At 40.3% G+C, this 12,717-nt stretch overlaps 1 protein-coding gene across 1 annotated transcript; it reads right to left on the bottom strand.

The window, feature by feature from the left end:
* Nucleotides 1-6,266: 6,266 nt before the first annotated feature.
* LOC139719637 (GPN-loop GTPase 2-like) lies at nucleotides 6,267-10,470 on the bottom strand. Its single transcript, XM_071631043.1, has 5 exons — nucleotides 10,007-10,470; nucleotides 9,507-9,663; nucleotides 9,057-9,217; nucleotides 8,360-8,490; nucleotides 6,267-7,065 (listed from the first exon to the last, which is right to left on the bottom strand). Exons 1-5 carry the CDS (start codon nucleotides 10,394-10,396, stop codon nucleotides 6,981-6,983), a joined length of 924 nt encoding a protein of 307 aa, XP_071487144.1. The 5' UTR covers nucleotides 10,397-10,470; the 3' UTR covers nucleotides 6,267-6,980.
* Between the last annotated feature and the right edge of the window lie 2,247 nt (nucleotides 10,471-12,717).

Below are 12,717 nucleotides of genomic sequence, written 5' to 3'. Positions count from 1 at the left end.
TTCAGCGATCTGGTGCACACTTTTGGTGAAAATTTTGTTTTCTTTTCTTTAAAAAAACAATAAGAAAATGAAATATTCACAATATATTATTGAATGACTAAATCGTGGTATTTCAGCTCTTGCTCCGCATGTGCGACATCACTGTGAAATTTTGACATTTTACAGTCCAAAGACTGCCGTTTGTCGCTGTATTTTTTTCGCTTTGGTAATTAAGGGGGACACACCGGGCGCAGCTGCCGGCAATTTCTGGCAGCAACATCAGGAGAATGGCATAACGATTAAATGCGAGCGAGCGAAGCGAGTGAGCTTGAAAATTTTGATATTTTACAGTCCCCAAAACTGTCCTTTGTGGCTGTATTTTTTCGCTTTGGAAATTAAGGAGGGCGCAAGGGGCGAAAATTACTGGCAATTACTGGCAGCAACATCAGGAGAATGGCATAATGAGTAAATGCGAGCGAGCGAAGCGAGTGAGCTTAAAATTTTTGACATTTTACAGTCCCTCAAACTGTCGTTTGTGGCTGTTTTTTTTTTTTTTTTTTTTGCTTTGGAAATTAAGGGGGCGCACAGGGCGAAAACTACTGGCAATTACTCGCAGCAGCATCAGGAGATGGCATAATAAATGAATGCGAGCGAGCGAAGCGAGCGAGCTTCAAAATTTTGACATTTTACAGTCCAAAGACTGCCGTTTGTCGCTGTATTTTTTTTTTTTTCGCCTTGGAAATTAAGGGGGACGCACCGGGCGCAAACTGGTGGCAATTACTGGCAGCAGCATCAGGAGATGGCATAATAATTGAATGCGAGCGAGCGAAGCGAGCGAGCTTCAAAATTTTGACATTTTACAGTCCAAAAACTGCCGTTTGTAGCTATATTTTTCGCTTTGGAAACTAAGGGGGACGCACCGGGCGAAAACTGCTGGCAATTACTGGCAACAAGATCAGGAGAATGGAATAATGATTAATTGCAAGCGAGCGAAGCGAGCGAGCTTCAAAATGTTGACATTTTACAGTCCCAAAACTGCCGTTTGTAGGCATATTTTCGCTTTGGAAATTAAGGGGGGCGCACCGGGTGAAAACTGCTGGCAATTACTGGCAGCAAAATCAATAGAATGGAATAATGATCAAATGCGAGCGAGCGAAGCGAGCGAGCTTCAAAATTTTGACATTTTACAGTCCAAAGACTGCCGTTTGTCGCTGTATTTTTTTTTTTTCGCTTTGGAAATTAAGGGGGGCACACCGGGCGCAACTGCCGGCAATTACTGGCAGCAACATCAGGAGAATGGCATAATGATTAAATGCGAGCGAGCGAAGCGAGTGAGCTTGAAAATTTTGATATTTTACAGTCCCCAAAACTGTCCTTTGTGGCTGTATTTTTTCGCTTTGGAAATTAAGGAGGGCGCAAGGGGCGAAAATTACTGGCAATTACTGGCAGCAACATCAGGAGAATGGCATAATGAGTAAATGCGAGCGAGCGAAGCGAGTGAGCTTAAAATTTTTGACATTTTACAGTCCCTCAAACTGTCGTTTGTGGCTGTTTTTTTTTTTTTTGCTTTGGAAATTAAGGGGGCGCACAGGGCGAAAACTACTGGCAATTACTCGCAGCAGCATCAGGAGATGGCATAATAAATGAATGCGAGCGAGCGAAGCGAGCGAGCTTCAAAATTTTGACATTTTACAGTCCAAAGACTGCCGTTTGTCGCTGTATTTTTTTTTTTTTTTCGCCTTGGAAATTAAGGGGGACGCACCGGGCGCAAACTGGTGGCAATTACTGGCAGCAGCATCAGGAGATGGCATAATAATTGAATGCGAGCGAGCGAAGCGAGCGAGCTTCAAAATTTTGACATTTTACAGTCCAAAAACTGCCGTTTGTAGCTATATTTTTCGCTTTGGAAACTAAGGGGGACGCACCGGGCGAAAACTGCTGGCAATTACTGGCAACAAGATCAGGAGAATGGAATAATGATTAATTGCAAGCGAGCGAAGCGAGCGAGCTTCAAAATGTTGACATTTTACAGTCCCAAAAACTGCCGTTTGTAGGCATATTTTCGCTTTGGAAATTAAGGGGGGCGCACCGGGTGAAAACTGCTGGCAATTACTGGCAGCAAAATCAATAGAATGGAATAATGATCAAATGCGAGCGAGCGAAGCGAGCGAGCTTCAAAATTTTGACATTTTACAGTCCAAAGACTGCCGTTTGTCGCTGTATTTTTTTTTTCGCTTTGGAAATTAAGGGGGGCACACCGGGCGCAACTGCCGGCAATTACTGGCAGCAACATCAGGAGAATGGCATAATGATTAAATGCGAGCGAGCGAAGCGAGTGAGCTTGAAAATTTTGATATTTTACAGTCCCAAAAACTGTCCTTTGTGGCTGTATATATATATATATATATATATATTTGCTTTGGAAATTAAGGGGGGCGCATCGGGCGAAAACTGCTGGCAATTACTGGCAGCAACATCAGGAGAATGGCATAATGATTAAATGCGAGGGAGCGAAGCGAGTGAGCTTAAAAATTTTGACATTTTACAGTCCCAAAACTGTCGTTTGTGGCTGTTTTTTTTTTTTTTTTCGCTTTGGAAATTAAGGGGGCGCACCGGGCGCACCTGCTGTCAGTCAGTGGCAGCAACATTAGGAGAACGGCATAGCGGTTAAATGCGAGCAAGCGGAGCGAGCGAGCTTTAAAATTTTGACATTTTACACTCAAAAAACTGCCGTTTGTAGCTATATTTTTCGCTTTCGTTTGTCCCACTTTTATGGGGGAACCATCCCCCCTCCCCCCCATCGACGCCTCTGCATATGAGGGTGCTTTTGTTAAGCGAAAGATCTGCTACACACCCTTTGATAAATTAGGGAAATATACGTCAATGTCAAAAGTGTGCAAAGTTTATCGAAAGGGATCCTGTATAGCGGAGCTTTTGCATGTTTATGATTGCAATGCAACGATCTGGTGCATAGTTCTGGCGATACTTGGACAATTTTCCATTTAGAAAGTTCGAGATTTGTCCTCATCTCGGGAATTGCTTGGGGGATAAATGATTTGTCTGCCTAAACACTTCCGTAGGGGTGGGGCAAATGCCCCTTTGCCCCCCCCCCCCCCCCCCATAGATTCGACGCCAATGATCTTTCCTGGGTATGCCCATAGATGTATCCTGACTGAGTCATCAGTCACTGTCGTTTCTCAGGAATGATTCACGAAATGGAGGGGGTTCAATTATGGCGATATAGTTTTTGTTATTGTTTTTTTTTTTTTGTTTCTTTTCGTACATATTTTGCAGATGGTCCCCAGTTACTCGCGTCATAGCATGTTTACATGTAGGCCTATACTATTTGACGTTGTCAACGTCTGAGCCATACCTTACAGTGTATGTCGATTTTACTTTCTTCGCGAGCGAGCGAAGCGAGCGAGCGCTTGAGAAAATTATACATTTTCCTACAAGATAGAATACTGTTCAGCTCTGTTACCTGTCTGAAGGCCGGCATACAAACGTCATGCAATATGCCAAAATTGATACAATCACATTTCTGCTTCCTCAATTTTTTTCCTCAAAATTCAGGGGGGATGATTGTACAGGCCATCCCCCCCTCCTCCATTTCAGGGGGGATATATCCCCCCCATCCCCCCCGGGATTTACGCCCATGTATGAAGAGTTTGAAGAATATGAAGTTCATATTTGCCAAATGGAGATACTTGCGATTAAAGGTCAAGAAAAATAGAGAGAATAATAAGACAATTTCGCTTCTTTTGACCATAACTTAAAAAATGTGCCTTTATATGTAAATATGTCATTTAAAAGGTATTATTTTGTACTTTACGACAGAGACTGTACTTCAAAAACTGCAAAAATGGACTTATCGGTTTTTGCGAACAAACTCTTCATATGTCTATCATATTGTATTTCCATGTGCCATGCATTGGTTAAAGAAATGATAGATACAGAGTAAGAATGCAAAAATATACTTTACTTTTTTTTCTCTTCGGGATGATACATAGGCCTATCATATCTAGGGCTAACAGAAGAATACATTTTCTGTACTTTGCATTACAACTTTTGCTTACTTACTGATATATATTATATTAGTCATGTGTAATGGCTGAACTATTTCCACTTACACATGGTCTCTCAAGTGACTAAATGGTAAGACGACATGATAGTGGGAGTATTGAAATGTTCAAATATGAAAATGTATCTTTCCCCATCAAGTAATGTTTAACCACCTGGCTGCATGTGTGAATGAGGGGTGCTGATTCTCGTCTTAAAAATAACTTCCATTATTGTATCATTTATGGCATGACAAACAATACAAGAACAATAATGGAAGTGTACAGAAACAGCTAGAGGCAGATTCAGCATACTGTAAATACACATTTTCATACAAGCAGTAAAATTAAATCATTATATAAACATGATTCAGGGAGACCAGAGGAAAAACAGACATTGAAGACAAAGACTGCACAATCAGACACAGGTACCGGTGTATGTTTGACATAATTATCGATTGCCCTGCCCAAATGGAATCATTGCATATGTAAATGTATTGAAGCAGATGTTGAGCTATGATGTGCATTGGTATGTGGTCTATCAGCTAGGTATGGGCTACCGGTACATTGTATTCAGTTTCTTGTACTGATATCAACAGTTGTGATTTGTACATACATTGTAATACATTTGTGTTTTGAGTTCAATCTGTCCAATTGGATTAATCAGAGTGTATGTGTATGTTGATTCATATCCATGTCATCCATTTAAAAATCAAAAATTCTTCTAATTGGTATGCTTGCTAGGTACACTACATGTGACATCAAGTTCAATAGACAACTTTTCACACAGACACTTACACAAAGTACAATTCTTCCATGCACTTTTCATAACATATTTCACTGTTTTTATTTTTTCAAATCCTTTTACACATACTCAGTAGTCCAATCCACATTTCACCTGAATCATACAGGTAAAAAGAGGTATTATAAACTTATGGTTATCCTCCAGGTCCAGCCACACTCTAAAAGGGGCATTCCACACGATTTTCATAATTTCACATCATGTAGTACATAAATCGCCAGCTCCATGTATAGATTTGTGGAATTTATTGTGGTCCTTGAGCAGAGAAACCAATACTCTAAAGATCTAAAACAAATTACACTGATCAGTGTTGATGACATAGGAGCGTCACATATTTCAGAAATGTAGTAGTGTAATTCCATTACAATACTGCTTGCTAGGTTCACCTGTGTAGAATCTGTATGCATGCCTTCTTTTGTTCTGCTTCCTTGAGCCGCAAGTCATGCATTCTTATGATGAGGCTGCCATGTCATCATCCTTGTTCATTGCAATTTGTTATAAATTTTGAAAACACTTTTATTCCTTATCCTAATCACTATAAAATCTGAAACTCTGTACCAAGTATATCTAATTCATTGTTGTTCAAATGTAAAAATCTGAAAATCATCCGGATGTCTCCTTTAAAGAAAGTGATGATTATGCATGTGTGTGAACAAAGCTAGAACACATCAAGAGCAACAATGAAAATGTGCTTCTGCTGAACTACTGAAACCTCAAAGTAGACCCATGTATCTTTTCCTAAGAATGCATGAAACACAAGGATTATCAAGATATTTGCAGGCACAAGAAAATCCTTTACTCTCCTTCTCCCCAATACCAGCTGCAAACACTGATAATTTGCACTTTGTGCAAATTCAATCTAAGTCTTCTTTCTCTTTTGAAGATGATTGAGGTCATAATTCCTGTGAAGTGTCTGCCAAACAATAATAAAGAGACGAAAAATTATTCTTTTTTGCTTTGGTTTTGGTTTTGTTTTTGTTTTTGTTCTGTTTTTTTACATTGGCAATGGGATCAAAGCGAAGAAGTGCAACAGAAAAACAAATGACGGCATCAAATCTGCAGTCTTTCAATATACACATCTATGGAAAAACTTGGCAAGATTGTAGAATGACACATTCACTGATGCACAACAGACAATTATGAACAGGCACCTATACTTTCCTGTGGTTTGCTAGTTGGCTCCTAAGTTTGCATTGCTCTCATCATTCACCTGTCATGAACATCAATAAGGCCTACCATCAGACAGATGCTTATTATCATTATTATTATTATTATTATTATTTATTCGGCATTTGCAAAACAATACAAGTGATAACAGAGAAACAAAATAAACAAACATAACACAAGAAAACAAAGTGTCGGGCTTTCCCTGTTGAGCTTCCCTAAGGAGCCGGTCTGCCTTACTGCCACAATACACTGGCTTACCAATGTATTAAATTCTACAGATATTTCTCCACTAAAGGGTGTAGGTACACAGAGGTGTGGATATCATGTGTGTATTTATAATGAGTTGATGTACGTATGCATTGTGCGCACTGTTCCTCTTGATAGGAGTGTCAAGATAAGAATGCGTTTCTACACCTGGCGTGAATCATCCTATTAACCCATTGAGGACTGACTGATTTTGCTATAAAACACATTTCCCATAGACACTTAGCGAGTACACTCGGGACTCATCCTCAACGGGCTAACACCCTTCTCTGCAAGTCTTATCTCCATAAAAATTGTGTGAAACTGATGGCTTCCTTTCTGTGAGGAGAGGTTGACATGGAAAAAAATCTCCAGGCACAAATGCATTAAGATCTACTAATACCAGACATCGTTTGGATTCAAATATTGGAAGGAATACTCCTGTCCACCCTCTCTGTCATCATCATGAAGAATCCATCACAATGCAATCCTCTCAAGCATTCCTGGAATGCCCTTGGAGCACAAGAAAGCAAATATGCTCAGAATATTTGCCACTTGCTGCAGTTCGATGCACAGTATAAAGTATCAATGGACATTTTAATTCCGTTGAGACATTACTGCCGACGTCACATTATGGTTCTTTGCATTTCAGTCAAGTTGCTCTCGATTGCAGCACAGTTCCAAACAAGCGCATGCACAATTCTGAACAAGTACATCCGCTCAATATGCTGTCACGTATCCATCTGATCTTGACTTGTTCTTGGGGCTGCGCTTGCTGCAGGTTTCTCCATGTACTTCTCCTGAACACTGGCAGTCCTGTTGTATCATACCTGTTAAGGAAAATTCTCTTCACTCTGGGATTCAGATTAAATGTACTACAAACTTGCATACACAATTGAACAAGAAATACAAATTGACACAGCAAAAAGAGATTTAATATTTGTTGTCTCAAGATCATGTCACTTATCAAGTCTGGTACATGCCAATTTTTTTTTTTTTCTCTCAATTTGATAGATTTATGTTTCTGTAAAAATCACAACATTGACTTTAAAAATGGGTCAATGCATCATAATGTCACCTTTTGACACCCTTCTCCACACTGTTTGAAAGGTGAAATTTGAGTAATCTGGTAATGATACAATATGAAAATACAGTCAACCTCACATAAGTCGAATCTATTTGGACTGAAGAAATAGCTTTGACTTAGAGAAAATTTGACTTATGAGGGATTAAATTCAATAGCATAAAAAGCTTGGGGACTTGAAAAGACCTTCGACTTATGCGAGGTCAACTTAAGCAAGGTTGACTGTAATTGAAAATGCTGAAAACCCCTGCAACTTATGTGTAGGTGTACACAATACATCTTCCCTCCCCCAGATTATAGCTATTATACCTAAACTGTTGTACGTGACTGGAATACCAGTGACTAAAGTCCAACACACACTACACAATCTGACCACCTGCACCACCAGTTGCGCGACTCAACAACACCACACACTATGTGATCAGACCACATAACATGCACACTTTACTTGTATCATAGCAAGATGTCAGTACTTTTCCTCTTGTGTGTGATTGGCTGAAAGTTCCCACACCGATCTTGAAAATTTGAAATTTGAAATCTTCAAGACTGGCATTGCAACCCAGCAGCAGGACTGGAAAATGGCAAGGCTGGTGACATCACACTTCTGGTTCCTAAGTCTTACAACCTGCATATATCATGGAAAAGTTGTGCTGTGTGAGGTGGCCGTAAAATGAACTAGAATAATAAATGCCAAATCTGGTAACAGACAATGAAACTTTCAGTATCACTACCAATAACAGCTCTAAAAATATAATAAAATAGCAGAATTAATACCTATCCGCTCCGAGTCTCCAGGTTTTCCAAAATTTTGTTCTGCAGAAAATCTTGCACTGAGTCTGACCTTTAATGAATATCACAAAAGGGGGTGCAAGGGTTCTAAGCTCTCCTGGATACCTGGCCCGTTTTGGTTCTGGTTTTCGTGACCACTGGAAACAGAATTCATTACTCTGGAGATGAGGAAAAGAGGAGAGATTCCAGATATCTACAGCAACACACATGCAACAAGCCGCTTCATACAAAGGATACTTGAAGAACTCAAAGTCGGCTCCCACTGCACACGACATCAGCGTCTGCAAGTTACGCTCCTCCAGATCCCCAAAGACATACCCATTGGCCTTGTCGATGGTCTTCACAACGTGCAGGACACTCTCCTTGTCCTGTTTGGGAGACAAAAATAACAAATACACGTGTACAAACGTAAAAACAAAATTATGAAGAAACAGCAGGATTAACTGAGCTGGAAATTGCAATCGTGCGTATCTCCACTATCATAACACATTGATGGAATGGTGTACAGTACACTTTCATCATTCATGCACACCCAATAGCAAGATGAGTTCCTTTCTTATGATTTGGCATACAGCTGTAATGGAATCTAATTGGTAAACTACACAAAGTTGAAGCTATCTGCTATGTTACAATTACGAAAACTAATGATTATGATAATAATAATAATAATAGTAATAGTAGTAGTAGTAGTAGTAGTAGTAGCAGTTATAATAATAATAATAATAATAATAAAGATAATAATAATGATAACAATAATAATAACAATACAATGATGATTATAATGATATTGATATTAATAATAATAATCATCATCATCCTCAAATACTTAAAAAAATGCACTCACCTTGGCAACAATCTACCCATCCTTCCATCTACACTTCCAACACACACACACCAAGCTAACCAAGACAGCATGTCCCTCTGTAAAACCAACCTGTATGTTGAGAGTTAGGAAGGAGACCAGACTGTAGTCCTCCACCACACCTATGAGGGCTTCATTCAGTTTCTTGAACCGCTTCAGGAACGGGTCCGCCTCCAGGTGGGACAGCAGGTAGCCCAGGTCCAGGACCTCTGTGTAAAAGTCCAAGTTGAAAGCTGCCACAACAGGAATGAAATGAAGCAAAACAAACGATAGATATCACTAACAATGGATCGGCAACCTGCAAGTGGTAGAGTAGAGATAATTTGCCAGATGAATTCTGGTCTCAGATATTAAATGCGAGATCAACTGAAATTCATTCATGACTTATTCATTCATATTTATAATCAAATCAATAAATTAATTTTGTATTTCTCATGTGGAATTGACAGATAGGAACAGGATATTTTCTTATGTGGCAGCAGTGAAGGACCCAACAACAATGCATTCCAACATGTGTCTCACCTAGTCTGCCATATTGCTCGACCAGGTCTATCTTGGACAGGACGTTGACGTGAGGAAGCTCCAACTGCAGCATGGTTGAGAGGGAGGTGAAGAGGACACTGATGAACTTGGCTGGGTCGCTGCAGTAGTGTGAGTCCACGAGATGGACTGAGACCAGCTGAGTGAGAAAAAGTTCAAACAAAAAAGAGGATATGTCCAATTACACACTCTGTTCTGTTCTGTTTTTTTTAAATGTTCATTACCAACACGCCATTAGACAAAAATCAATGAAGAAAGATGAAATTGATATCATAGTCACAGGCGACTCCTGTTATATACTTATAATAAGTCGAAGTCCTCAGGACCAGCAGTTTTCTTTTGTTATATATGACAAAATTTTGTTATGGGCTAACATCTAACTGTTAAATGTATATAAAGGTATAAAGATAATTTGGGGATGCGAAATTGTACTCACAAAATTTCATTATAACTGTGTTTGTTATAACAAGAGCGCCCTTTACCTTGAATTGCCACTTCTGGAGTTGTGTTACAATGTTCCTGACTGAGTTGTGGTGCGTATACAGCTCCACCTGGCCTGGGCAGTCAAACAGGAGGTAGTGGTCTTTGAGGGCATCCAGCTGGCTCTTGAGCCAGTCCAGGTTCTTCTCCAGGTACTCCATGCAGTAGACCAGGCCCCCGTTTGGTCCCAGTCTCAGCTTCTCCATGACGTCCGCTAGAGTGACGAGGTCCGAGATATCGACACTGGCCTGGTACGGGAGGAAGTCGTTGGCCGGGTCCAGGTTCACTATTGCCACCTTCCGTCCCGTCTGCGACAGAAACTCCTTCATCCCCGTGCAGTAAGTGGTCTTGCCCGAGCCAGGTGGACCTATTACTAGCTGGGCAAATGCCATCTTGATTTTATTCTTTTTTTTTTTTCTAGTGACTTATTCCTGCAGCTGAAGAGAATGATCATTAAAAGAAAAGAAAGCCGGGAATAGCAATATCATCATATACACTCCGATGAAGTCATAATCATCACAAGTTACTACTATCCCGATGGAATACCATTTTCTTTGCTCAATTTTCCAAGTGCTAATAATACACTGTAAATAATATTCATTTCTGGCTAGTTTTTCTGTTTACCTATGTTTACTATCTCACATCCTTACAACAACTGTACAGTATAATAACATTATTCCCCCCCCCCCCCCCGAGCCTTATTCAAGGATGGCTGCACAGGATGAAGAATGGACTTGTAAGATGAACGAGGTTTGTTTTAACTGATTATGATTTCAAAAGATGTTTGAAGCGTTATTTAAGCCTAATGTTGTGTAATGATACACAAAGTAATCACTACCCCCTCCCATTCTACATTGATGACTGGATATACACTACCAGTTCACCTCCGCCAGTCAATGACCCCTACCAATACTCTCCACCTCATCCAGTGAGTCATCGACATTTATCATCCCTTGAGTACTTCTAGCCCCATCTAATTTACGACCAGGCTACGCCAAACCTAAACATCCTGCCGTTCCCCATTGATTACTTAGAATTGTTGTTAAATCCAAATCCAAGAATACTACCTCCTTTATAAAACTAGTCCCGCCTTTGTTCCTATAACAACCAAAGTTTTGCCCAATTAAAACCCCTCTTTAACATTAAGACTCCACCCCCATTCACCCATTCATAGTGTGTTACAACCCACAGCTCTAATGGTTACAACAGTGTAACCAGTGACCAATGTGTAATCCTCGTGACTGAATGTATGAAGTGAATTACAAGTTGAATAACAAGCAGAGAAGAGGACTTGGATTCTGACGCTCTAAGAGAGAGGATCGCTCTGAAACGCCTCTCAAATAAAGTGCACATGGAAACTTAACTGAACTGTGTCGCCACTCATTTCTACTGTGTGTACCTCTCAAAATTATCAACCGATCCCAAGTAGCTAAACATCCGCTACACAACACTAAAATCAATCCAAAAACGAAAAGTCTCGAAATTTGACACAGATGAAACTGCACTTTTTTTTTCCTGACTGCTATTGAACATACAACGTAATTTGGATCAATACCATTATAAATGTATATGAGTTTAGGATGTTAAGAGTATGAATGATACATTCGACAATTCTTTTTGAGAGCGCCTCTGAAAGAAAGAGGTTGAACTTCTTCTTCTTCGTATGTACTATTAAATTACTGTCCAACACCGTGGGGGCCAACCGGACAGGAAGGTGTTTGTTGAAGAGTTCTTACTTAGAAGTTGGATTAGAAGGTTGAAATCTTGACGGATCTCAATTCGCAAACTATTCGAAGAATAGGAATACCCTACTCAGCTATGATCAACTGTGCCCATGCCTGGCAATCAATACTTTTTGCTTGCATGGCCCTGACACAACTCCACGAAATTTAGTACAACTGTGCACGAAAGACTACATGTGGGACTGAGGATCCACTCGTCCTTTGATCGAAATTCCCTAACGAAAAGAAAACAACTGTCTGAAATACAAACTAAATAGTCTAGACATAATGCCGCAACGCATTCATTGCCTTTACTAATGATGGACATCTAAAGATCATTTTATAACATAAATTAGTAAAGAGAGTAGAAATATCTTTGACTTTTACCAGTGCCAAGGTGGAACGGCCGTGCAGCAAATAGGTCTTACGCCCTCTTTGTCTTATAGTAGGAGCACCCCTGTGGGGAATAGCGGGGCGTACCATACACCCGCTATGGCCACAGAAAGAGTTCTGTGGCTATGGCTATAGCGGGGAGGGGCGCGTGTTTTTTTAGACGGCACAGATTGGGGAAACTAAAAATCTATCGGGGACCCTATCCCTAAACCTAACCCTAATCCTAATCCTAACCCTAACCATCAAACCCTAACCCTAACCCTAACCCTAACCCCAACCCTAACCCTAACCCTAACCCTAACCATAACCATAACCAAAAACCCTAACCCAACGTTTTTCCCATAGGTTTAACACGCGCCATGCCCCAATCTGTGCCGTCTTAAAAAAAAACGCTAGCGGGGGCACATCGCAAACCCGCTATGGCTTCCCATATACCCCTTATGGGAGCCTACCCATATATAAGGGGGCACATTTTCTAGCATCGCCAGTTGGTGCTCAGGATTTCAGAAAGACTAGTGATATACATTGATACGGATAAGATTATAACCAGTGCCAACTCAACTTTATACAAGACAGAGGAAGGACAATACCACGGAAAG

The sequence above is a fragment of the Diadema antillarum genome, unplaced genomic scaffold (assembly GCF_040938485.1).
Source record: "Diadema antillarum isolate AM-2024a unplaced genomic scaffold, OU_Dant_1.0 scf00000112, whole genome shotgun sequence".
In the NCBI taxonomy this organism is placed as follows: domain Eukaryota; kingdom Metazoa; phylum Echinodermata; class Echinoidea; order Diadematoida; family Diadematidae; genus Diadema; species Diadema antillarum.
This window is presented reverse-complemented; position numbering and strand designations above follow the sequence as displayed.

Coding starts and splice junctions, on each gene's coding strand:
- LOC139719637 (XM_071631043.1), bottom strand. CDS start 10,396: ATGGCATTTGCCCAGCTAGTAATAGGTCCACCTGGCTCGGGCAAGACC. Junction 9,664..10,006: donor TCCAGAAGTGGCAATTCAAG/GTAAAGGGCGCT, acceptor TTTCTCACTCAG/CTGGTCTCAGTCCATCTCGT. Junction 9,218..9,506: donor CGAGCAATATGGCAGACTAG/GTGAGACACATG, acceptor CTGTTGTGGCAG/CTTTCAACTTGGACTTTTAC.